General features: G+C 42.0%; 2 protein-coding genes across 4 annotated transcripts; both read right to left on the bottom strand.

The window, feature by feature from the left end:
* Positions 1-292: 292 nt before the first annotated feature.
* Positions 293-26,371, bottom strand: DYNC1LI2 (dynein cytoplasmic 1 light intermediate chain 2). 3 transcript variants are annotated; one of them, XM_037815597.1, is made up of 13 exons: positions 26,142-26,364; positions 25,901-25,974; positions 23,774-23,890; positions 19,590-19,820; positions 14,493-14,662; positions 11,308-11,401; positions 10,173-10,308; positions 8,133-8,244; positions 6,874-6,933; positions 6,057-6,098; positions 5,529-5,646; positions 4,591-4,707; positions 293-3,269 (listed from the first exon to the last, which is right to left on the bottom strand). In XM_037815597.1, the coding sequence occupies exons 1-13, from the start codon at positions 26,246-26,248 to the stop codon at positions 3,169-3,171; spliced, it is 1,479 nt and encodes a 492-aa protein (XP_037671525.1). In that variant the 5' UTR covers positions 26,249-26,364; the 3' UTR covers positions 293-3,168. The 3 variants fall into 3 exon arrangements, with proteins under 3 accessions (XP_037671525.1, XP_037671526.1, XP_037671527.1); XM_037815598.1 differs by lacking the exon at positions 6,057-6,098 and having other exon boundaries at positions 26,142-26,371; XM_037815599.1 differs by lacking the exons at positions 25,901-25,974; positions 26,142-26,364 and adding an exon at positions 24,017-24,154.
* Positions 12,959-14,474, bottom strand: LOC119518455 (peroxiredoxin-like 2C). The gene has a single exon (XM_037815601.1). The coding sequence runs from the start codon at positions 13,922-13,924 to the stop codon at positions 13,244-13,246; it is 681 nt and encodes a 226-aa protein (XP_037671529.1). The 5' UTR covers positions 13,925-14,474; the 3' UTR covers positions 12,959-13,243.
* Positions 26,372-27,448: the final 1,077 nt, after the last annotated feature.

Genomic DNA, 27,448 nt, shown 5'->3' on the forward strand with positions numbered 1-27,448 from the left:
AATCCTTAATACTTCTAAACTAGGTACATGAAAAACATTCAGCCCATTTCAGAGGAAAAGTTTATCTAAGAGGCAAGAAAATACGTTAGACAACTCACAAACTCCATTACACTTGACCCACAGCTTGGAACTCCACATACCTCAAAGTATGGCTTTTAAAATGATTTTCTTTACCAGAATTTCTGATAATTTCAAATGAGATACATATTTTTCGTTACATAGATACCCTACATGGCTGACAATTCAATTTATCAGCAATGGCATGACTAATCATAAAGAAAGTCACCAAAAATTGTAAGCCATCTGGATTCATGTTTATTGAAGCCAGTAATTAGAGACATCTTTTTTTTCCAGCACTAGAAAGCAAGGTTCCACATGACTGCATACTGCACCTGGATGGAGCCACACCCCTGGACTAAGACTGGTGGGTGATAATCTGCAGTCCTAATTTTAAGTTAAAACACCATAAACTTAGTATATAGACAACAGTGAACTTTCACTTACAGCATCAACATTGTTAAGGTAATGATGTACAGAGCAGTCACTTTCAACTTTGTTAAATTAACAAAACATGACAATGTTTTCAGTTTAAATACTGATTTTAAAATGCCAATCAAAAAAAAAAGTGCAAATAAAATAAAAAATCTAGCAGCATACTCATTGCATTTTTAGGAAAGGCCAATTCATGGCCTTTTTATCTCAGCCACATCTTCAAGGTTGGGATTATTTCTTTGACTTTTCTCCATTTTAAAGACAAACAGCAGATGTAACCACTATAATGCATATAAATAGTCATAAAATTGTCTTTCAACAGTCTACCATATAAGTGTATTCTGCAAATAAAATTAATTTTACTTTAAAAAAGTAAAGGCTGTATATTGTTTGGCCTTTGGTTCCAATGCTTGAAAACCCCAAAATAATAAAAAATATCTCCCCTCTCCCCACCCCCCAAAAAGAACCCTGCAGCTCCCCAAAGTTGGTAGACTTTGGCAACCACTGAGCACATGACACTATGCGTCAGTGTCTTCTGATACTAGGAGCATCTGCTTGTCATGAGAAACTAAAAATGATCTCCCAGAAACTTTCCTTCACAAGACAGGTGTCTTAGCATTCCATCAGTTTTAGCACATTTTATATTGACACAAAAAGTGCTTATCAGTTCAAATGACAAAAAAATAAAAATGAAACTCTGCATTATAACTTAAAATCACACTGTATCCATCTTAGACAAGTGCCTTTCCAAGAACTCTTGCTTCTGAGTCACTCATTTTGCCTCACTCCCACCCCCAGCTGCCACAGAGGGAGTAAGTGATCCATCTTTACTGTGGCCACAAGCTGTTCGGCATCAATTGGTCACTACACCACACCCATCATTCCACAGTCAGTTTACTGTCATTACCTAGACAACCTTGTAACTGGAAGCCAGATTTTTTTTTTTAACTGAATTAACAAGGGGAAAAAACAGCATATTTTCAAGAATAAAACTGGCACCAGAAATGTTTTTATGTTTGTCAGAAAGAAATGTAAATAACTCAGCTTTCTCCTTAACAGTGTTCAGACCTTTACAAAAAAGCAATTCAAGACAGAATTAGAGTCTTGTTACATAACATAGGAAATTAAGTTACACCCAGTACTATACTAGTGGTCAAATCAAATCTGGTATGTAAAAATAAAGACATTAGGGAAGTTCTGCTCAGACACAACACAACAAACATTCTTATAAAAAAAGTAAACTCTACACATGTGAACTGTGGTTTTTCCCCCTTGGTTTGACAACAAATGTTTCAGACATTAAAAATTTATGGTAGTGTTTGCTTTCAAATGCTCTGTGTCATATATAAAATTAAAAGTGCCATTTCAAATCCACAGAAGTCATTTCCAGAATGGTGGTGTGACATGACAATATGCATAAACTTGTACTAAATGGGGAGACACGTGACACTCATTTCCATAAAAAAAAAAACAAAAACATTTTATGAAAAACCCAAAACAAGAGAAATGCATCATTTCCACTTTCAGTACAAAACATTCACACTTATTTTTCCATCTGACAGCACTGATCAGACCAGGGAGCTAGGACAAGACCCTTTGCATCAGTGAAAATCATGGAGGTTTCCACGGACTGTAAGGCAGGGACTGGTGCAAGCCAATTACCAGAGTGCAATTACAATAAAACCTCCCTCAAACTTTCTGTAGCTCATTGCATTACAATAAAACATAAGGATGGGATACCCATTCTCTATTAGTAAGCCAGTGTTTGGTAGTAAATTAAAAAAAAAAAAAAAAAAAAAATTTAACTTAAAACAAAGCAGGAACTATTTAGAAAACACAACTCAAAGTAAACTAACTTTTTAACTGCTGACTTTAAACACACCCCACAGTGACTGCCACACGATGTACATGTGTGGGGCCCAGTGCCTCCTACAAGGACATGGACTGGGCCAAGCACATGGGGCCTGGGCAACCTGCCATCTTAACCCGTGTCAGCTCCACCTGCCCCAGGCACCCCATACTTACCACATCTTTCCCAAGTTAAAGATGCATTCAGAACAAGTCTAATTTCCATTTGGCTTAGTGTTTAGTTTGGAAACGCTTCTAAATTTAAGTCTTAATGCTTATTTGACTCCTACTGAACACACAGTACTTACTAACACTGCTCATCTCCTTCTTCCTCCACCTCCCTCAACGTCTGACTTCCCCACCATCACTTCTCTCATTCTTCTTTTGAGTCTTTTCTCTTTTCTGAACTTTCTGCTACTTAATCTGCTTCCCAAGAACAACTGAACTTGCTAACACACAACTGGTCAGACTAACCACCATCTGATCATGATTTCCTCATCTTACTTGCTTTGTCCTGTTAGAAGCTGGGCCCTTTTTCTCTCAATCTATCTTCCCCTCCACAAGAAGTCTGACTGTACTTACTTCCCACGAAGCCACATGTCCGAGAGTCCAAGGGTTATCCTTAGCAAAGGGGTTTGACATGTAATCTTCCTAAATGTGCATTTCACACTTGGACAAGCCAGTTAAGTTTTTGTTTTTGTTTTTTTTAAGTTCATCTCCCCTGCCCCAAAAAACTGATAGCATGTGCCATATCAGAAAAATCCTGGTCTTAGCAGATCAATATACATAGTTATTTGGTCATTTTACATAAACACTTTTTTAGGAGGATCAGGCTTCATTTTCTGTTGAAGAGTTTGTTACCATGGAGTCTGGTTTTCGAGTCATTCTATCCAGTTCTTCCTGAACATTTGTCAACACAGTCTTTTGTCCTAAAAAAAATAAATAAAATACAAATCAAAACAAAGAGGCAGTGATGGGAGAACAAAGAATTAAAAAAAAAGAACATTTAAAACCATAGACTTCTATAATCACTTCTGTTGATTATAACATCAATAAAAAGGAGAGAAGCCCTTTCTCAGAGATGGACCCTAATTCATCCTTTCTAATTACAAATGTCACAGGTCTGTGGCAAGAGATGACTTTGTGCCAAATACAAGGACTTTTTTGAAAACACTCTCACCACCCAAACCTAACCACTGTCACTCTCACCACCAACTTCCGAGAGGTGGTATCTAAATTTTTGGCATGCAGCATACTACTCTCCTTTCCCAGACAGCACAGGTTATTAGGTTCTGTTTCTAACTACAACAATGTAGACTGATTCATACAGCTAGCCAGAAACACCATGTTTCAGTAAGAATATAACACTAAAGCCAGACAGATCTATCTTTCACAAAGCATTCATATTTTTTTGTTTTTGTCAGACACTAAGAGGAGCGTGGAAATGACCCCTATTTCCCAAGAGAAAATATAAGCCCAGACTCTGAGTCTCCAAGAGCTTGGGAGCCCCTCAAGGCCCAAGCTGACCTGAGGATGGAGTGATGATCTGAGGGCCTTCTTTGCCCGAGAAACACTAATTAGGGGACATACTAGATTAACATAGTTTATAACCAGTGGGAAATTAAAAGCAAAGATCCTTTTAAAATGTCCTCAAGCTTCCTGGGCAAATGTGTAATTTCCCAAGGAACTTGGTTCTTTTGTTCATCAGACCTCCAAGACACAGACTTGCCCACAAGGAAGGACAGGTGGATGGCCAAGGTGTGATATGGGAGGAACTTCATGGAGGAGGAAACGACGACCTTGGAGTGAGACAGTGAGGGTACAGAGGCCCCAGCTCATGGTGAGACTGTGAGCAATATAATGAACAGAAATGCTTATAAAACATCACAGAAAATTAAACAATAAAATGTCAGTCACATATGCTAGTCCATGACTGCCACTAGATAGAGCTCTACCCACATGTAGGGTACTGGGTAGACCACAAGTAACCCAATAAGCCAGTTTCTGAAAACCTGAATGTCTGTAAATTCCTCTTTAAATGTACCAAGGAAATCTGCATGGCAGTGATGTAATCTTACTGCAAAGCACAGCACATGGCCCAGTATAAAATGGGAGATCTGGTTCCCCACTTGACTGTTCAGAACACCAAGGTCTGCATGTCAGGGGAAGGCAGACACTCCTGTCCGTTTCCCCATCCTTCCAACACTACTCAACCACAAGGGTCATAGGTCTCCGAGGGTCCTTTTGTACCTGACTTCTTGGTTGTGTTCTGCACCCCACCAGCACCAGGACTTCCAGGAGAGCCTGTCTTTTTACTCAACAGACTGTTGAAGAAGCTGGCCAACACTCCTTCACTTGCTGCATTATCTAAGGAAAAATTAAGGGGAAAAAAAAGCATCACACAACCTGGATGACAATTAACCACAGAAACTGGTTTTCAGCTTGGAATTATCTATTTGTAAATATCATCCCCTCAGGATAGTGAGCATATTCATTTACTATAACTCTTATATACCCCACCTTTGAGGCTAATTATGCATCAGCATGAGTAATAAGTGAAAACAGGTTTTCACTTCCCACCTGTACTCCATATTACATTTCCCCATGCAAGAGGCAGTGTTTTTCAAAGTTTTATAAACCTTAACACTCCAACACTGCTGTGAAAAACTGCTGTGAAAAGCTCTCAACCTGAATATAAGATGCCCATCCCATCTAACATGCAAGAATTAAATTTTATTTTGAGGGTTTTATAGCAGCCAATATCTTTGGGTATCAGTAAGTCACTGGGGCAAAGGCTACCTTAACTATTAAGAAATTGAGTTTGACAAGAGAAGTGAAAGGGGAAAATAATCCCACAATCCATAAAATAGTAACAATACAAACATACTGAGAAATAAAACTAAGGCTTTGAAATAAACATTTTAGACTGACTTTCTATTTTGTGTTCCTCTTTGCAGGAATCTGCACAGCCTGAGATCTTACACCAAACCAAGGACAAGGGCCACAAAGGGAACAGGCCCTGGACTCAACCAACCAGGAGCATCCTCTCCTCTAGGAGAGGGGATGTGGAAAGCAGCCCTTTGTGGAGAAGAAAACAGCCCAACCACCCTGGGGCTCTACCTGCCAAACTTGGCTGGGTGGCCTGGGGACCAGGACTAAATAACTCTCCACCATAGCAGGATACATACTTTTGATGTTTGGATCAGGCTTCTTGACCGATGTGCCTGGGGAGGCACTGGGCACACTAGCAGGCCCTCCCCGGCCCTGGGTTCTCGGAGAGCCAGAGGGTCCTCTCGCAGGGGATTCCTAAGTCCAAAACCAGCCCAGGTCATACACAGGCAAAAAATAACAGAAAATCCATATGAAAATGTATCTGAAAATAAAAATATGCTTCTGCAGGGTATTTTTCACAATCTAAGAAGAAAGGTAGAGAACTGGGAGTCTGTTCCTGCTCAGTCCCTTTCTAGACCTCAGTTTGTCCTGAGAGAAGAGATTCAAGAAAACAAAGCCTTCTCACCCTAACCTCCAGAGTTGTATTCCTTCACTAGACATTTCCTGAGTTCCTACCGTGCTCTGGTCTTTGGCTTTTAGGGAAACAAAATGCCCTTTGAAAATACAAAAGCCCACACAAATAGAAGCTCTCACAAATAATGGCATAAACTTTAAAGACACCCACCACACTAGGCCTTGACCCTCAGTGTAGTGTATGTACTCACAGAGGCTCTCGTAGGTGTGGCTGGCTGCTTGGCAAGGAGTGACTGCAAAGAGAGGGATACACTGGCCATTAACCAAGGCCTGCACAGTGCACTGAAGGTCTGGAGAAAAAATTACTCCCACATATTCCACTAGAGGGCACCATTAACAAGAGGCAAATCACATGTTTTACACTATAAATGCAAAAAATTAAAATTGAGCAGTATGGTATCTAGTGAAAAAAATACTTCAGAAAAACTACTTTTGAGTTTAGGGAAGCAAACAGGGCACAGAAGGGAGGAACAGTTGGCAAAAGAACCATCAACAACCGCTGCAGACCTGCCTGCACCATCAGGCAGACCCATGAGATGTCTAATGATGGTATGGGTCAAACAAAGTTTCACTCTACCAGACAGATTGCATTCTAACTGTCAGCTTGGGGAATCACTCTCTTCATCTATAAAATGGGCATAACACCTCACCTGCCTTCACACACAGGTTTGTGAGGGACTGGGTGAAATAAAGGAAGCAAGGTCAGGTCACCTGGTAAACTGTTGACACAGTAACTATTCTGCCAGAAGACCTACAACATTTCCAGGGGGCAATGGTGCTTAAAAAGATACTAAGTCTATAGGAGAATGTGCAAGGCAGGAAGGGGATCTTTCCTACTCTGCACCAATCCTAGGAAAGGTAGACAACAAGGAAGAAACCTGGCCCCAAGCACTTTAACACTGCAAGCTCTTTGTGATTGCCCACACATGGGAACCCTCGACCTCACCCTAGGAAACTGGCATTTCAGGCATGAGAAGGCCTCTGTTCTGGCCTCAGTGCTCTTCTTACCTGTTGCTTCATTAGGAACACCTGCTCATCCTCCGCTGCCAACTCTTTGTCATGGACCAGCTGTGAAGCAACACACTCGTTTGTGGTTGTAGCCCAAGAATACTCCCAACTACTGTCAAAATTCATGCTGAAATGAGAATCTTGGGCTTGGGCTTCAACATGAGTCTGGGGGTCCCTGGTGAGACCACAGAGCCATGTTCTAGTCTGGCACAGACTGTCCCCCAAAACCAGTATTGGTGTGTGCTGACATTTTTAAGTCTGGTAGGCTACCCAGGCTCCAAACTCCTCCCAAATCAGTGCCTGCAGGAGATCACAGGAGCCAGGGAATCCAGTAATAGTAACCCGAAACCAGTAGCAACACTGTCAAGACTTAACGGGAAACTCCAACCTCACTCCACATGGGTTCTCTGTCACTCATCACCACACCAAGTTGTTTACATGACACCAAACCTCACTTAAAGGCTTTTTAAAAAGATCCTTCGGTTACTTTTTGCAAAAAAAAAAAAAAAAAAAAAGTTGATACATCCCAGGACAAATCTTTCTATGAATATTGCATAAGCATACTCTTTGCAATTGAGAGCACACCATTAACACATTTTTATATACTGTTTTTCACCAAACATTATAACAATGATTTTTCCATGTCATTAAAGTTTTATAAATGTAATATTTAATGGCTTCATAATATTTGATCCTATACATGCACAAAGAATCACATAACCAATTTCAGTTTTTAGTCATGAACATTGTTGCTTATTCTGAATAATAATGTTTTGATAATTATCTTTGTGCATAAATATTTGCCTGAATATCAGATTTTTATGGGATTGATTCTCAGTTAAGGAATTACTACACATTTTGAAAGTTTGACACATATTGCTATTGTTCTAAAGAAAGGTTGTACTAGTTTACCTTCCCTACAAAGTTTCAAAAGAATGACCTGACCTAATATCCAACAGCATATCATTATAACAAACACCACCATCACCAAAAACTCTGTCAATCTGGTAGGCAAAATTTTACATCATCTTATTTTGCGCTTACTTTTAGTGAAACTGCTTATTTTCTGTCTGTATTCTTCGTCAGTGAATTGCTTGTTTCTATCTTTGCCCAAAATAAAATGTTTTCTTATGGATATCTATTGAATCATAGTATCTCAGAATATATTTTTTAGAATAATATAACATATCAGATATGTTTCTTCATAGGTTTCTTTTCCAGTGAAAACCACCTACAACTCATATGATTGATTTGGGTACCTTTCTCACAGGGGGCTTCACAATGAAGTCTTCATATGCATCTTCTGGCTTCACTGTTGTGAAATTTTCATGTAAAATTGCTATTTTCTTTTCATTGTCCCAGCCTGCAGGTCTAAAGGCAAAGAGACAGGGACTGACTAGCTTTTCCTGGGCTTACCTTACAGCCCACTCAGAGCACATTTCAGGTTAGAGAGGACTTCTTGATAAGAGTCTGTAGTGGCTGAGCAGTTTGCAGCTTTTGGTGGAGAAGTCAAAATCCACTGCAGCTCAGACCAACACTGCAGCTCCTGCCCCATAATGAGCTCACTGTGCCCAACACCTAATGAGCTGAGTCAGTCTTACTGACCACACATGCTGGCCCACAAGAAGCATTTGGAGCTCTCCCACAACTCCATCCAGAAGAGCAAGGATTGAATGGAGTCCTGTTCCAACAGGGAGGAGAATGCAGAGAGGACAGAGCACAAAATGGGCTAGCATGAAGGCACCCCACCTCTGGGCTATTTCTCTGAGAACTCTTCTTTCTGACAACAGTCATCTTGTGGATTGCTTCATTAATTTTGCTGGTATGAGAAGACAATCCCTGGAGCCAAGGAGACACCAGGACCTACGTCTATCCTAGGCTCCAAACCAGAGGGGACAAGGCATCTCTGAGGCTCCTACATGAATACTGTCCAGCTCAACAACCCAGGGTAGGAGAGCACCTAGGTTCCATTAAGTTAAGCCATAGCCTGTGGTTCCCACCTGCATCTCCTAAAGGTAGTAACTGCAAAATGGCCCACATGACACAATTTTGACCTCAAGAAGCTGTAAAAGATGGCAACTGACTGTTCTCTCAGGCTTCTTATTCTTCATCCAACTCTTCCTCCATAATTCTATAACCAAAGGGTCACACATCTAAAGAGGATGTTTAGCAGGGTACCCCAACCACCCAAATGGTCTTGCTGACTTCACCAGCTCCCAGACAGGCAACTACCAACAAGGTCAAAGTTTCAAAAAGACAGGCCATGATGAGATGCTGTCATGACTCTGTAACCTTCAGAAGCTGTGGGATGCTTCACTCCAGACCAGCCCCAAACCCAACAGTCTCCCTAATCCTCCTGTTCCTCAGGATGACATGTGATTCAGGTACTGGGTGAACCCAAAACACACCACTCACTGAGCTTGGGTCTTTGGTGCATGCCTGCTCTATGAGCAGCCTGAGTAAGGCTCTCCCTGAACATTCAGGAGGCAACTTATTCTGAGAGCTCTAGGCTTTCACACGTCCTTCAGCCTTCTCAGACTACCTCCCCACTGACACCCCCCTCTGGTCTGCCTAGCAAATGTCGCCTACCCTTCCAGCATCACTCCCTTTCCTGCACTTCTTCCACTACCCCATTAGGACCCTTCTTCCCCTCCTCAGCTATCAGAGTTTAATGATGTGTGTGTGTCCCCTACTTTGCCGTGTTCAGGGACCACATCTCATTCATTCCTGTGTCCTCAACACAGACTCTAGGCGACTGAGGTGGTGAGGAACTGTTAGCAGAACAAATGAACAAACGTAATTTTTCAAGTCAAGAGGATATCTAAGAACGAAAGATACGAAGTACCTAGGCATTGCTCTACTAACACTAGTCCTCTCAGAGCCCACAGCTTCATCATTTGTTTATGCAGCCAGCAATACTTATTACTCTCCAGTGGGCATATCAGAGAGAAAGATGAAAACATAAACTCAGCCAAACAGGCATCTAAGTATCTTCCCAGGATAACCAGCCACAGTGGCTCCCAAAATCATTCAATGAAGAAAGGCATAAAGTACCCCTGACCTTACTCCACCCACCTCCCTCAGTCTGGAGGCAGAATGCCAAGTAATCTGGAAAGTAGCAGAGAGGGGAAGCTGGGTGTATCTGTCACCTACGAAGTCTGGCCCAAGCACTTTGCCCAGGACAGGAGGGAGCTGGCTGGCTGCATGAGACAGACAGAACACACCTTACTTGAAAGGGTAAAATGTAAAAAGTAAACACGATATAAAGAGTTTAAAAGCATCACCTCTAAAGAACTCACATGAAAACTGCATCCTTTTCCACAACTAAGGCAGGTGTGGTAAAGTGGAAACCATATGTTTTATGAACAATGTATTTATACAACAAGTCAAGGTTTTTCTCTTCCTTCACTGATGTGTTAATCAAGGCAGCTCCATCTAATCAATCTGCTTAAGGAAAACTGATTCACTGTAGGAAGAAACAAAATCAAACACAAACACACACAATCCTCAAAGCACTGCTCACAGGTTGATCACTTTCCAATCAATACATGAAGAGCAGCAAGCAATGAAATTTTCAAAAAAACGGTAACAGTAGCACATGAACCAAGTCAAAAGCATAAAGCATGCTAATGCTAGAGGGTCATGCAGTTTATTTTTTAACATGTAAACGGTCTTTTGATTCCTCGGGTTATCCCTCGCCCCCCAGTCAAGTTACTAGCTCTGAGCCCAGCTCAGGGACCACCTTCAGCATATCCAAGGTACACAGATTCCTCCCCAGACAGATGCTCATTTGTGACTGAGTTCATTAAGCACACCTTTATGTGGGATGGGTACCTACATGTATCAGCACCTTCAACTGGTATGTTCCACCTCCTTTGGATTAGAGAAGCTAAAAGACCCAAAGGAAGTAATAGGAAAGCAGCTCCTATCACCACCCAGGGTGTGGGACTATGGCTGAAAAAGAAACAAGACTCAGATGGCTACTGAGGCAACACAGCATCTCTCTCACGGACAGCTCAAAACATAAATATATGGGAAACACTAGTAGTATCTAAAACACTATCCCACTGAGTAATTAATCATTTCTGCAGAAAAGCAAAGTTTAAAAAAATTTCCAAGACAGCATGGTAAAAGTAGCTTGGTAATAAAATTATCATATACTAGCTTTCTTCTTAATATGAAAGCCTATCAAATGTACAACATCTAATGGAAAAAGCGATCAAGATAGGCTTAAGCCAACAAGCCTCAAATTACAAAACAGTAAAATACAAAACTAGTAAAAAGATAAATACAATTTCTCCCCAACAGAAGACTAGCCTGAATTCAGGAGGTGCTTTATCTCTTTGAAAACACCCCATTTGGAGGAAAGTCTGGGTTAGCACACAGAGAGGTGAACCTGTACCCCCAGGTCCCGACACAGTACCCCAAGGATACACTGGAGGCAGAACCTCCGAAGATGTGACTGGATGAAGTCAAAGTGCTCATCTCTGTAATCGTGCTCCTTCTCCAGGACACTCACTGCATCACACTGCATGGAAGACAGAAAGAACAGGAAGGGAGTTATCTTCTTGCCTTTCTCCTTGCTGAGGGCGGAAATAGAGCCTTCTTCGAAATCAAGTATCATAACTCCAAAGAACAAAACCATAGCTAAGGGTCCAAGTACTAATTAAAGTAAACAGAGAAGAGTAAAAGCAACTGGAAATATATTTTTCTCTTTTGTCCTGGGCCTCAGCTTCCTTGTGTGTAAAGTGGGGATGTAACAGATCTGGTCAACTCATAATTGTTCTGAAAGCTGAACAGGGTAACATTGAGAAACAGGCCCACTGTCAATTGCTGTGCACTGCACAGCTCCACAGGGTGCCATTCTCATAGACTGTGAGGCAAATGGCAAACCCTTTGGCTGGGCAAAATGGTGGCTCTGAATGGGGATAAAGTGCTTTTGAAATCCAAGTGTTTTTAAAGCTACTTTTTTTTTTTTTTAATGAGAAATTACACTTTTATCAATTAAAAGCATAACTGTCCATGTACATATACATGAAAACAAATTCAAATATTTGGAGACATCACATATATATTTTCTGTATGACTGCACAGACTATATATAAAAGTATAAGTTCAAAGCAGTGCCATACGTGTTAATTACCAATATTTTCATTTTGCGGTACTTTTCATCACAACTGCTGGGACACATCCAACATTAAAACATATTAAGATTCTAGAAAAATAAATGATGACAATCCTCTAAATAAAAGCAATTTGGAGGTGACATAGCAGCCGTTTAGCAATGTACAACCAAACTACAGTGTACATTCAAGTTAAAAAGTTTTTCTAGTTGAAACAAATTTTTAAATTTCCTTTCAAAAAGCATACTGATCATATTTTAAATACATATCTTAAATACCTAAAGCAAATATTTTTTCCCTTTTATCTCCCCCCAAAAAAAATTCTAGTTAAATCGGTAGTGGGTGGGTGGTGACAAGATAGATGCTTTGAACACGGGCTATTTGAAAGGCTTCCATTTTCCACATTTTCTCCTTCTAAAGCAATCAGGATGAAAACGTGGACTGTGGCCTATTTAATTTGCAACTTTGTGAAGCTTGTTATATAGGAATATGTTCTTCATATAATTTTAACAATCTTTTCCTGGCCTAAAAAAGTAGTTATGCTCATTATAGAACAGCTGGAAAAAAAGGAAATGTATGGAGAAGAAAATAAAAACCCCATAAGCCTACCATGTAGAGACACCTTACTGGCAATATTCCGGTATGTTTATTTCCTGTTTTTTTCCCTAAGCATAAAAAATATACACATATATGTATAAAATGTGATTATGTTTTTTTTACAATTTGATATACTGCTTTTTCACTGTATAAAATGGTCTTTAATTGCTTTCCCTTGCCCTTAATAGTCTTTATAGAAATTTATGATTTTAATGGCAAAAAAATATTTTTCATTGAATGGATATATCATAATATAAACCAATGTTAATTTTATAGCTTTATATAGCTTTATAGTCTGCGTCTTCCCATGCAGCAGAGGAACCCCAGAGGCCAGCAGCCTTTCTTCTGAAAACATCTTGTCCTACTGATGCCTTAATTGGGACATTTTCATGGCCTCAAAACTGTAAATTTGTCAACTGATAAACCCCCATTGAAAAAGCCAATCCATTTCTGGTATCTTCCATTCCCGCAGCTTTAGCAAACAGGAACATGGCCTCTCAACATGCAATTCAACTGTCACATTATCTCTGTATGTTTTTATAATCCTAGAAGACTGGAAGGGTCAGCAAGTGAGACAAGGATACCATATCCCAAATATTTAAGGTCCTATTCCCCAGGATCCAAATGAAAGGCAGAAATTCTGTGCTGAGTCACACGTGGATAACTGAAGGTCTGCTTGCAAAGTTCACATGCAGAACTCCGACAAGCTGTAGGATGGAGTTGATGGGTTTCTGATCCAATCTATTCCTATTGCACTGTATGAAATGGACTTTACTACCCGGACCTAAGATGAGGGTGCCACCCTGCTGAGCTGGGTCTCCTTGAAAATCAAAAAGAGAGCCAGTCACTGCCCACCACAGGATCTGAATGCTTCCTGAGAGTATATGTGACTTTACATGGGGGCTCTGTCCTGAGAAGGCAATTCCTTCACCTCTTTTCATTTCCAATCTTTTATAAATTTCTCTCTCAGGATCAACGTAGATTTCATGAGAATACCCATTCAGTTTGCAGAAAGGCTCAATATGATGGTAGGACAAGTGTCCAATCACTATAAGGGTGACATCTGCTTCCTGTAAAACACTCTTGGGGATTTTGGCCAAATCTTGTACGTATTCTCTGCAGATGTAACACAGGAAATGCCGCACGAAGACCACCACGGCTCGGTGCTCCAGGAACAGCGCGCCAAATGGCACCCACTTCCTGGAGGCATCCAGCACAGGCAGCTTGGCCACTGCTGCAGCCGGGAGCTGCCCACGCTCAGGGCCGGTCGGGGCTGGGGCTGGGGCTGCATGGCTGCTGACCTGCCGCGTGACCGGGGCTGGGGCAGCCATGCTGCCCCACGTCCGCACCGGTCGAGGATGGGAGGGCTAAAGCTACTTGCTTATTTTATGTAGGAGACACAACTTTGTTTCCCTATGACTAAATTTAATTTCTATGCCTACCTATCATTCTATAGGGTAGAAGAAACTCAAACCTAGGGCTCCCTTCCTTCTTTTCCCAGGGTTTGTAATGTTCCTTTCTGAACACAAATCTAACACAATATGACTTGTATCCGTAGGGATCAAAGTCCAAAAGAATTCTGTTCTCCCACATTATTATTTTCACCATCAGTGCGGACCAGACAAACTGGTTTACACAACCTTAAGAAAACTGCTTTTAGTTCTGAGTTTGAATCACTCAATAAAGGTACTTCATAAAAAGACATTATCCCAGGCCAAAAGCAAACGGAGTAATGTCATGTTTCCATCTTCCATTTTGACATAGTCAACACAACTTAAATGAATCCCCGGTAAGCCCAATTCTCCCTTGGGAAGAAACCTAATCAAAGCTTCTCAAACTTTCAGATGATGTTTGTTCACTGGCCAAACCCAGGCAAACTGACAGTTCCCCAGGACGCACCTTTGTGCACACCACCAACACTGGGATCCCCAGGTTATGAGTCAGCATGTTGTCACCAAGAGGCAGGGAAACATTTTCTTCCTCCAGGCCTGTGGTCAGAGGCCCTCTTCTTTGTGGGGAACCTTGACAACCTTCTTCAGGCTCGACATAGTCTTGGAAGTCTTTCACAACTACAGGGGAAAAAAGGGAGGGAAATATATGCAAATAAAAATATAAATGCTAGCTTAAGACAACTGAAAAAGGTAGTAAAAAGCACAAAACCTTAAGAGTGACAAACTACCCAATTTCATCCTACTGCAGTATTAGGGATTTGGAGACAGTGATGCAAGATGCTATTTCTACCATATTCAAGTCTATGCTATATAACTTCAGGGTGGCAAAGATATTTCCCTGGACATCTTCGACTGTATCCAACTCTTAAACACCTAAGGCTTCAACAGCTTCTACCATGAAAAAACACCACTTTTCTTATATATCTTAGATTTTCAAAACATAAGAACAATTGAACTGTGTAACTTGAACACAGGTGCTCATTAGAAATATCTATAAATTATAAATCTCCTCAGAGTCCTCAGGAAATACTTAGTGAAACAAGTCGAGTTCTACAAGAACATGTGGTTTATATACAGTTGAGGTGTGTCAGCACTAAGAAAGGCTGCACTTGCCCAATACCATACGCTTTCCTCACCATCCTCACTTGCATGGACTCAGTCCTATCTGTAGGGGTTCCTGAGTCACATGTGCAGTGTACACCGACCTGATCCTGCCTACCACAAGAAAAGGTCAGTGGGACAATACCCACTTGAGCAGACACACTCAATACTCTGGCCATGGGTCAACCCCACAGAAGAGGCTTCAAGCTGCTGAGAATGGTCCAGGACCTTGGTTAAGCCCATGGATTTGTACCTTCATGCGGGTGCTTTGAGGATCTTGTGTCAGGCCTAGAGAACAAGGAATTAAAGCTACTCTGAGCCAGAGGAGCAAATGGACAACTACACCGAAGAGGACTGAAGGACTAAAAAGCCTTTTACTCTCACCAACAACATGATCACTTAGTAAATACAAATAAAGGGATAAAGAGGACCTAGAGAAAAGTACATGTACTCACATAAAAAGTTTCAAACAATGAGTCTTAATTTTAAAATATCTTAGATTATCATTATGCAAGCTACTGTAATTATCTGAGAACTCACTGTCTTTCACACAATACAAAACAAACTGAAAACCAACTGACTAAGACCTAAAGTACAGGTACAATACTTATTTCATCTCTATAACTTCTCTTTAATTTAGCTCATTTGTATAATTTCCATTGCCCATATAACCAATCTACTCAAGTGATCTTAACTCCATTTTGAACTAAAACAGAGAAGTGTTTTCTGAGGAACCTGACATGGTTGTTGAAGGGTCTTGAAGGAATTAAAGGTTCACATATTTTCTCCTGAAAAACACATAAACTCAAATCAGTGAAAAATACAATGGCATAATTGGGTTAAGATCTATAACTGCCTAGACCAAATGAGGCCTCTGACCAGGGCTTCCCAGATAGTGAACATGGCAGAACCTGGAATGAATTACATGTGAGTCAAGTCACTGCAGGAAGCAAGGTAGGGCTAGGGAAGGTGAAGCAGTCTCTTCCATGAACCTTCATTTTCCAGTGTGCTCCACCAACTCAGCTGATTCTACGTGAGCCATGATGTGAAAATAGTCAGGAAGCCTTAGATTAGACTATTCACACTCTAAAGGAATGACTTAATTATGACTGTTCAACAACTGTAGGAAACTCAAATGTTTTTAGTAACTCAGCATTTTGGAAACAAGGTTAAAAGGCAGAGCAAATGTTCATAACCTAGACATAAGTGAAAAAAGGGAGGATTAGAAAATAGTTTGAGGACTGTGTAACCCAGAAAGTAAAATGTTCATTTCCCCTATCAACAATTTCTCTCTAGATGGTGGGATGACCAGGATTTCATAGCAGAGCCCATTAGCCCACCTGGGCTTCCTTTTGGCATCAGCTGGGAGTGAGCTTGGGAAGGAGATCATAGAGTACTCAGCTGTTGCTGCCTCTTTCTCATCTTTCCACCCCATGATCAGCGATTGTGCCACTGGTTCCATGATCCCAAAAAAACCCCATGGATGTCACATAATCTCCTTCCTTTTCTTTAGCAAGGGAAGCCCCAGACATAAAGCTCTAAAGATAAGACTAACCTACACAGAAGCACCCCCTTCTGGAAGCTCTGGGGGTTGCTATGCCCTCCCTCTCACTCCAAAGGATCATGCAGCCCAACAGATGTCGCAGACCCAGGATCACTGGAAAGCCTAATCCTGAAGTGGGTGGTCATGGAATAGCTTTCCAAAATCAGCAGACTGCAGACTGATTCTGGATTGGAAACTAGGTAGGGTGGTAGCCTTTTGCTCACTCAACACAATACCTAGAGCGCAATTAACCTGGAAAGCAGGAGTCCTCTGAGCAAGAGGATAGCCAGCTGGTTTATCAAAAACTTGAAACCAGCACTACAAAGGCACTCCACTCTTTCAACATGCAACACAAAAGCGTGACTACCATTCCAAACGCCTCAGAGCAGGGGTGGTGAAAACAGAGAGGCCCTCAGAAGGTCAACCAGTCATGAGACAGACATGGTTCCAGCAATTACTAGATGCCCTCCAGTGTCCTCTCTCCTCTTCCTCCTTATAAATGAACACTGACATTTAGCAGAACACATGGCCATACAGAATAAAAACTACATTTCCCAGCCTCCTTAAAAGACAGTAGACACGTACCCTTCCACCCTTCTTTCACCTTTCTCCATCCTGCTGCCTGGAACACAGATGTGAAGGCTAGCACTCTAGTTGTCAGAAGAAAGAGAACCACACCCTTGGAGATGACAAAGCAGTAAGCAGAACATAAGCAGAAAGGAGCCAGGAATCTTGAGCTGTCTTCCTAGGGCTGCTTTCCAGTTCTTAACTGTCTACCTCTAAACCTCATTTATGAGAGAGAAATAAGCCACTGTTATCTAGGGTTTCATGTCACATGCAGAAGAATCTAATCCTAAGTGACACAGACATCAGTGACTAAGATCACAAAAGAAATTCAGTGTCTCATGGGAACATAAGCTACCCAGGAGAAGGCATCTTATCTACTGTATTCACCACTATATCCCCAGAGCCTAGAACAAGCACCACATACAGAACAGACACTTTCCATTCTGGGAAAGAAAAGTTAAAAACAGTATCCATGGCTCAACCTCTCACTTTTTTTCTGCTATAACAAATCTTTACAAGGTTATCACTCTTAAGAAAACAGGTTCAGAGAACTAGTCTCCAGTGATTTAACCCACTTATCAGGGTGTAATGCTGTATATGATGTGGATGGAAAACAGCTCTTCAGTCTCAGGACTATTATTTAAGGTCTCTATTTCAAGGGGAAAAGGGGCATTATCTAGAAAGGTCAGTGCTAGAAGACAGGCGAGCTGAGCTGCATAGCAATCACTGCAGCACACAGGCGGGAGACCTGGGAAACATACATGCTCACAAGAAACCCAAGAATATGATGTAAAATTCCCTGGCTAAGCTAATGTGGGACAGGAGCAAAATGAAGTGTGGGGCAGGAAGACACATAGCAGGAAATTCTATTTGAAAAGTACACTGAAATTTCTGAACCCTTCTGCCATTAAGTATGAAGATCCCGTGTGCTGTGCCACAGAAGCCCTCATGAATTCACTAAAGGGAATGATGTCATCCTGCGGAAATAAGCCAGGCTAAGCCAAGCCTGCCTTAGCCAAGACAGCTGCGGCTGCTGCTGCCACCGCTGCCACAGCTCCAGCCCCTGCCCCTCCCACTTCTCTGGCAAGTGGACAGAAGCTGATGTAACTGCACAGAAGCAAGGGAAAGGAAAACAAGCTTCTGAACTACATTAAGGGAGGGGTGGAGGAACCCAACTTCCTTTCATTTGAAAGTTCTTTGTTCTCAAAAAACTTGGTTGTCCTTAGCCTTAATACAATCTTTAATTTTAAAACAAAACAAAAAAAAATGACTTTCTTATTTCTAACTAAAATCATGTTAAGTGAGGAGAAGTTTAGGGCCATGTATGTCACTGGAAGAAAAGCTAGAGGATAAAGTATGGGACTGTATAACAGAGTGAACCCTCTTGTACATGATGACTGTGGTTAATGGTACAAATATAAGAATGTTCTTCCATGAACTAGAACAAATTACGTCACTATTACAAGGTGTCAACAATAGGATATATACGGGGAAAAATACCACAAACACAAACTGTGAACTATAGTTAACAGTAGTACTGTAATATTCTTTCATCAATTGTAACAAAGGTACCAGACCAATACTAAGTGTCAATTAGTAGGGGAATATAAAGGGTATGGGATTTTTCTTTTTGGAGAAATGAAAATGTTCTCAAATTGATTGTGGTAATGAATGAACAACTCAACTCTGAGATTATACCAAGAGCCACTGACTGTACATTTTTGGATGGACTGTATGGTGTGTGAATAAAACTGTTAAAAAAAAGGGGGGGGGGCGGAGGCACGAAAACAACAAAATCATATTAAATGGATTCCAAATGAACTAAGGTAGAAGCTGAAATTCTGTCTCTTTTAAGCTTCCTTTAAACCTGCCATCAAGAGGGTCTGGGTCCATAGGGCCTTAATCACCAGAGGGAACCCCAAGGCAATGGACTCAAGCTGCAGAGACCACAGTGAATGCTGACAACCACTGATGCTAACTGATGCTGACTTAGCAGAAATAGGGTAAGAGAAAAGCAAAAAGGCCCATGGAACTGATCACATTTGGGGGAGTAAGGGGGGAAACCTATTTTCAAAGAGAACCAATGAAAGTAATAAGGAATGTTGATTCATTTATTTTCTTCTCTGTGACACTTGAGATAAAGGCTGCTTTGAACACTCTAACAAACCTGTAAGAGCAACTCTGAAATAAATGATGCAAACAAAACATAAACACTGCAAGTGAAGCTTTGCATCCTTTTGACACCATGGAAAGGAAGGTAGTCAAAACTATTTGGAGGTTTAGTCATCCAAAGAGAACAGGGAATTTTCCAATTAGGAAAACTGTTTTACTTACACTTCTGTTCTAGCTCCCTCATTGCTTCTGGTGGAATTTTCATTTTATCAATGTGCTCACGTAAAACACTAGCCCATTTCTGTAGTGACTCCATCACAATCCAAGGCCTAGACATGTCTGCAACAAAAATGACCAAGGTCTCCGGCAAGGACTCAGCAGAAACTGCAAACTTCAACAGGCCTTTGTGGTACAAGTCTCCATCCAGAATCCACACATTGCAGCGCGTGTGATCTAAGAAAAGAGGTAAATAAAGCTAAGTTACTACCTGACAATGACCATCCACACCGTTTTGAGAAAAGCTACATGAGGAAGAACTTGAAAGTGACAGCCATAGAATTCCACACACAACAGTCAGAAATTCTAACCACAAACAGGCCCAGCTGTTCAAACGATGACAACCCTTTATCTTGGACAGAGCCTCTGAACTGTTCAGACTTCAAAATTTAAAACCTACTATAATATATGAAGTGTGTACTTCCAAAGAAAATTCCAGAAATGTCTAAAAAGCGAAGGTCATTTAGTTTTCAACAAGGGCCAAAAAAGCTGCAAATGTTCACTGGTCAAAGGTGGTACAGTCTAAATAATCCAATCTCCTAAGATATCAGCAATCTATGAGTCAGTTAGCTGTACAGAAAAGCCTGGGGTTAAACAAGCTCTTCTTGTGTCAATCACAGTGAGCAATTCATTCACATAATACAGAAGGTCCCAAAGAGACTGGACCTTTCACTTTAAAAGCCCAGATAAAACTGCTACTTACATAAGTTGTGATATGAATTACTTAGACACTTGATATTTCAGAGTTATAGTCATTTCTGGTGTGATAATATTGTGGTTATTTCTTTAAAAATCCTTCTTTTAGACATACATATTGAGGAATTTACAAATGAAATGATATAATGTCTGCAATTTTTTTTTCAAAATAATCCAGCGTGGAACAAAAAGAGGACAGAGTGAGAGTATAGCTAAACAAAATTAACAAAAAACTAGTAATTGCTGAAGGTGGGTGATGGGTACATGGGGGTTCATAATCCTAGTCCCTCTACTTTGTATATGCTTTGTTTTCCACAATCGAAAGTTAAAACATATATATACAACACTGATGTGCTGACATTTAAGGAAGCATGTAGTACCAACACCATACCTGAATGATCAAACAGTACAATACAATTCTCCAAACTGATAACATATTTAAAATTTTTAGACATCTTTTTGGGGAACAATTTTTGACAAAAGAGTCTTGAGGGAGAACATCTACCATCAAAAATACCATTTCATTTACTTTTTTCACAATAAATTCAAACATATACTTTAAAAACCAATCTTCCTGGGACCTGACTCCCAGGGGTATAAATCTTCCTGGCAACACAGAATATGACTCCCAGGGATGAATCTGGACCTGGCATTGTGGGACTGAGAACATCTTCTTGACCAAAAGGGGGAAGAGAAGTGAAACAATAAAGTTTCAGTGGCTGAGAGATTTCAAATGGAGTTGAGAGGTCACTCTGGTGGACATTCTTATGCACTATACCAATATCCCTTTTTAGGTTTTAGTGTATTAGAATAGCTAGAATACCTGAAACTATCAAACTCCAACCCAGTAGCCTTGACTCTTGAAGATGACTGGATAACTATGTAGCTTACAAGGGTGACAGTGTGATTGTGAAAACCTTGTGGATCACATTCCGTTTATCCAGTGTACGATGGATGAGTAGAAAAATGGGGACAAAAATTAAATGAAAAATAGGGAGAGATGGGGGGGATGATTTGGGTGTTCTTTTTCACTTTTATATTTATTCTTATTTTTATTCTTTCTGGTGTAAGGAAAATGTTCAACAACAGACTGGGGAAATGAATGCACAACTATATGATGGTACTGTGAACAGATGATCACACACCATGGATGACTGTATCTTACATGAATATATCTCAATAAAACTTAATCTAAAAAATAATTTTAAAAAAATGACATCTGCTCCTACATTAAGAAAAAAAAAAACCTATCTCCTATTAGCTACCTTTTTTGATATAATCAATTCATTAACATGCTGCAAAAATTCTGTACTCACTACTTCATTAAAACATTATAATAGGGTATCTATATCTAGCTAAACTTTCAAACTCTAATGCACTTTACACAGTAGTTTTGGTTTGGTTTCATGAATGCTTTCAAAAATATTAGTCTGTACCCAAAGTCCATGGGTTTTAATGCCTACCTCTTGCCAGGCGAGGTTCCTTTTTTCAGTCTCTCTCCCATTGCCCACTACACATAACTCACCTATGTGCTTGGAAATCACATATACCACATGTGGCATTAAATGGATGTCCCCAACCCTGGAGGGAGAAGTCTCTGGACATGTCATGTCCTACCACAAACCAGGGACAACCCAGAGACTACTTTCTCTACACTGGGTGATTGCCTGCTGAAGTCTATACTTATAACCCAGTCACACTACACAATAAGAAAGACTAGGACAGAAAGATGTATAATTAACCAAAATAAGGCCAACCCTTCCATCAAAGAGGAGCTGAGAAGTGAGCAGCCTTAAAAAGAAACCCAAAGAAGCTTTTAAAGTAACCTTAAAAGGAATCTGAAATAGAAATTAACCCATACTTCCAACTCAAAAGCAAGGAAATAGGGTTAACATGAAATATACTCATGCCCTCTTGAAACAGAAGAGGCTACAGAGACTCACAGAACATCCACACTATGTTTTGTACTTTCAAAAGGAACAAGACAAAAGGGTTTGAGAGCTTCCGTACCATCTGTCATTCTGCAACCTGCAAAACAGGCACCATTACTCCCATTCCACTAGTAAGAAAACTGAAATGCAAAGTGGTTAAATCAGTTACCCAAGGCCACACAGCTAGTGAGTGAAGGACTGGGATTCTCAACTAGTCCTGCCTGGCTCAAAAGCCCAAGTTCTTTCTACAAAAACCATGCTGCCCAACAAAGACAGGAAACAAAAAACTCAGACGCTGTGAGGCCCTACTGGCCTGGCTCAGTAGCACCTGAATCCCAGCCCTCCCTGCATAGATTCTACTGGGCCTAGATGGGCACCTGAATGTCTGTCCTTCTTACCCAAGGAGAGCCGCTGGCACCAGGACTACCACCTGCCTTCCTCCCATGTCCCTCCAGGGTAGGCTCAGCATGGCAAAGGAAACTGGAAGAAGGGGTGCAGGAAAAAAATCCCAGGGATGATAACCACTAAGTTAGCCCTAATACACTGCATGTTTCCAAGCTTCAAGAATAAGCCCTTACCCACGCCTCTACTAAACTAATCCTGACAACTGCAGAGCTACAGTGTTGGAAAGAACTCTGGTCCAGCCTCTCCATTTTAGCAATAAGGAATTATATAATTTATATAATCACCCTTACATCATTGATCCTTATCATTTAAATGAGTAAATGCAAAAATAAAGTAATTTAATAAGGATATTTCAACTTTAGGCTACACTGATAACTTTCCTACAATAAAAGGACCTAAAGGACCTAAGCACCAGTAATTATTTATTCTAGAGTCATTCAAGAGAACTAATATAAAACCTTAAAGACTGGAAAAGAAGCATCATTGAGTACTGGTAATCAAAAACTATTATGCCAATCCAATTCACAATGTAAGACAGAATATTAACACTTATTAGTGCTTGCCATGTACTTTTTTTTGACCAGGTACTTTTAATCATCCTAATTATTCTGTAGATAGAAACTATTACTATCCACATTTTATTTAGAGATGAGAACATTATTTCCCCCATGTACCTATTTCCTAGAAATTGGCACTTTCAAACTGTCACAAAGAGACTCAGAAAACTCTCCTGTGAAAATCTATAAGTTGTTACACTCTGAGCCACACCAATTCACTCTCCACTAGAACCAGGCAGAGAAACAACAGTGCCCAGATCAGGCTGCCAAGCAGCTTTAAAAAATATCTTTTCTGCTACTTTTATATGTAAACTGAAACTTTTAAGTGAAGGCTACCCAGAGCAGTGGCTAACAGTTCTATTCCCCATTTTTGCTAACATCTTCTATAAAGGAGTATGGGTAAGGTCCTACAAGAGACCTACACTTCACCCACTCCTTTGTGACTAATTCTCTTAGAACTAAGCAGATAGTTGAGAACACCTGGACATGTTGCAAGAGCCACAGCCAGGGAGTCCTTTGCCACAGATAATCCTCCACTCACCATCTCGGTCCTCGTCGTGGACGCTGAGGTAGAGATACTCTAGGCCTCTTCCTTTTTTGCCGTGCTCAGCTCCTTGTAGCTTAGTCATGAGGGTTGTTTTCCCAGAACCATCTTCACCTACACATGATATTTGCGGGAAAACAGAGATGTACTGTTCATTACGAGCAAGGATGTCGAGTCTTGACGTTTGGATGATAAGGAACAACTAAGAATTTCACGCAAAGCCTGCTGTCCAGGTCTCACCTTCATTCACAAACAGGGCAGGCTTTGCTGTAAGGGTGTGGGGGTGAAGGTCCCAAATTCAGAGATCCAAAATGATATTCTACTGCAGTTATCCTTACTTCATAAGAGAAGGAATAAGTCAGGTCCACAGGCCCTACCTACAATTTATAAAACATGTATTTGGAAAAGTGAAAGTAAAAGGTGGGGCTAGTTTCTCACAAAGTAAATTTTTACCACAAGAAAAGCAATAAATCTTCAAAATATAAATTAACCTCAAAGTTCAGGAACTCAACTAAAAAATGTCTGATCCTATCTCATGATTGTGAAGGACAGAGATCATGGTTCATTTTTTATTTTAATATGTCTCCTACGTAAGGATTCTAAAGGCTGAGAACTGATGAAAATAAGAAATCTAAGCAAAACTCTTATGATCTCAGTAATTATCAAATATTTCCTTATCTCCCTCTACCCAGCTAACACTATCTCCTACCAAAACAAGACACACACACACACACACACACACACAAAAGCCCTCTAAACACCAAGAATATAACAGAAAATTACAGAACATGAGAACTGAAGGGCATTCCACAGACCCACAGCCTCCTCTCCATCCCTGATGCCACTACCTTATTCAGGTGCTCCACATCCCATCTAGACCACAGAAAGCACCTGTCAGCATGACTTCAGTTCCTGCCCATTTTGAGGCACCAGCCATTCTACTACCAGTCATCCTTCCAAAAACATAGAACTATTGATCTCAATCCCCCACTTCCTGAAGATCTTCAGTGGTTCCCCATTATCGCTGTGGTCATCACTTAAGGAACACCCCTCAGAAACGGTGGAAAAACCACCAACGTAGTGATTACCATGAGGACTGGGAGCAGAGGGGTGCAAAGAGGTGAAATAAAAGGACTCTGAGAATCAGAGGCCTTCTGGAAACAGCACAAACTCTTCAGCCTTACAAACTGTGCTCTCAGCTTACCTCATGAGTCACTTTCCACAAGGAACTTCTAGCAGTTTCCAAACCCCACACCCTCCTGTCACCTCTGTGCCCCTGCAATGATGACACATCCTTCAAAACAGCAGACCCCAAAATTACCTTCTTTCAACTCCACTGAAAAGTATGATGCTCCCATGATAATCTGCCCATGCCCAGTATGGTGCAGTGCAATCACCAAGACATCCATCTCCAACTAGACAGTGAGATTCTTGTGTAGTGTCTGAGGGATGGCTGTTCTACCCCAGTGCCCAGCCCACAGGACCTACTCAACAATTGGGTTTGTTCAATGAGCCCAAACTCCCTCACTGTATAAAGAAACTGACGCCTGAGAGGTTAGTAGACCTGACTCAGATGACTCAGCAGTGAGGGCTGAAGTAATACAGGACAGTACTTGGTGCTGTTTCCCAGGCCAGCTGTCCTTTACACAAACCCTAAAGCCTCCAACTATAAGCTGTTCATGAAGATCAAAGAACTGCTCCTGTGGCATCACCCCACAGCTCCCACCAAGTCATTTGTTCTCCCGCTCTTCCACCTAACCTTCTCATCCGCTCACTCTCCTCTCCACGCCCTCAATTTAGTAAACTTCGAAGCTATGAAAACTGAGGAAGGAGAAAACACATAAAGCAAGGCTGATGGTGCGACCAAGTGACTGAACGAATGCGCCAGCCCCACGCCAGCCATCACTGGGCTCTCTAAAAGAGCAACATCCCAACCCCGGGCGTGGAGGACTTAGCCACTCTCCCGCTGCCCCGGGTATACAGCGCCCTACCGGCCGAGGCAGCCTGCAGGTGCAGGCGCCAGGGGAGGGAAAGGCTGGGACTCGCGGAGGGCGGGACACGAGAAGGGCGCCCACCTCGCCCACCCTAGTTCTCCCGGGCAACGCCCCGTCCGCCGGCGCTCACCGAAGACCAGAATGTTCTTGCCGGACGGCAGCTTGGACCTAGCGCGTGTGGACACTTCGCTCAGGATCGAGGACCTACGGCGACAACAGCAACAGCGGTCAGCCCCGGGGCCAGCCTCGGAAGCCGAGACCCTGGACTTGACCGGCCCGCGACGGCCTCTCAGTCTGTCCGACGGTCCGTCCCAGCCCCTCCAGCCCTCTCCGCCAGCTCCCCGTCTCGGCCCACTGCGCCGCGGCCTCACCACAGGCTTTGGCCTTCCTCCTCCTCAGTGGTCAGGTCGCCGGCCGCCGCCACAGCGGGCCCGTCGGGGCCCAACAGCATCTTCTTCTCCACCCCCACCGGCGCCATCTTGCCAACTGCAGCCACAAAGAGGGCCCTCCCCCGGGCGCGCCGAGGACCCGCGAGGACCCTGCCGGGCCGTCCGCCGCACGCCGCCGCACGCCGGCCGCTCCGCAGGATCCGCGCTGCCCGCCGCACTCCGCAGGGCCTGCGATGTTCACTAGCTCCCGGAGGGTGGTGAGGCCGCCACAGTGTCTGTCGGAAGGCGGTCAGGCGGCCGCCGGGACAGCCATGCGCAGGGAGACGCCGGGGGCGGCTGCGGGTGCGCGAGCCGCCCGTGCCGAGAGCGCGCTGGCGTCCTCTGCCGGTCGAGGGGCGCAGTGGCGCCCGCCCGGGGTGCTCGCCCCGCAGGCTGCTCCCGCTACTTCGTCAGGGGGCCAAAGCAGCCAGATGGACAGATAGCGAAAGCCCAGGCTTGGAATTAGTGTAATGCACGATAGCGCACTTATCTAGAGCTTATCATACATTATTTCACTGAATCTTACCTATTTACAGATGAGGAAACTGAAAGAAACCTGCCCAAGGAACCAATGCTAGAAGGTAGCTTTCCGCTACTTCATATCTTATTCATGGACTTTAAACTATTATGTCGTGAACTTTGCCTAATCCTAATCAAGCCCCGCAATGAAAAGACCGGCCTTAAACTAGACACCCAAATCCTCATAAATATCCCGTTTTTGCCCTCCTCTTTCCTAGACCCTGTTAAGCCTCTGTTGAGCTAGATCTTTATCGCAGACAACAATGACATCTGGCTTTTAACATCAGAAATGATGGTTGCTAATTTCCTTCATTTAAAAAGGGGGGGTGGGATGGGGAAGAGAAATGAAGATGTGAAAGGAAGAGGAGGGAAGGGAAAGGGTATAGGAAAGGGGAAGAGAAGAAAAAACTTAGGTGTGGATTCTGCCTGATGGGTTTTGCTCTCCTCTCTGGAAACAGGCTAACTTTATATCATAAGGAAGTGGGATGTGGCAAAAAATCAACCACCTAGTTGGGTGTCTTCCTGAATAGGATTCTGATCCTGGCTCTGCCACAGATTTGAAAACAGGAATTACATGATCCAACAAATGGACATATCATCTACCAACCTGGTTGTAAGATTCAAACAAGACAATGGGAGTGAAAAGCCATAAAAGAGTTATACATCTGGAGGTCTGTGGAGAACAAAGTATTGGAATTTATAAAATGGCAAAGTGTCTGGAATTTCACTAG

Source organism: Choloepus didactylus, chromosome 22 (assembly GCF_015220235.1).
Source record: "Choloepus didactylus isolate mChoDid1 chromosome 22, mChoDid1.pri, whole genome shotgun sequence".
NCBI lineage: Eukaryota > Metazoa > Chordata > Mammalia > Pilosa > Megalonychidae > Choloepus > Choloepus didactylus.

Coding starts and splice junctions, on each gene's coding strand:
- DYNC1LI2 (XM_037815597.1), bottom strand. CDS start 26,248: ATGGCGCCGGTGGGGGTGGAGAAGAAGATGCTGTTGGGCCCCGACGGG. Junction 25,975..26,141: donor GAGGAAGGCCAAAGCCTGTG/GTGAGGCCGCGG, acceptor TTGTCGCCGTAG/GTCCTCGATCCTGAGCGAAG. Junction 6,099..6,873: donor TGTTCCTAATGAAGCAACAG/GTAAGAAGAGCA, acceptor CTCTCTTTGCAG/TCACTCCTTGCCAAGCAGCC.
- LOC119518455 (XM_037815601.1), bottom strand. CDS start 13,924: ATGGCTGCCCCAGCCCCGGTCACGCGGCAGGTCAGCAGCCATGCAGCC.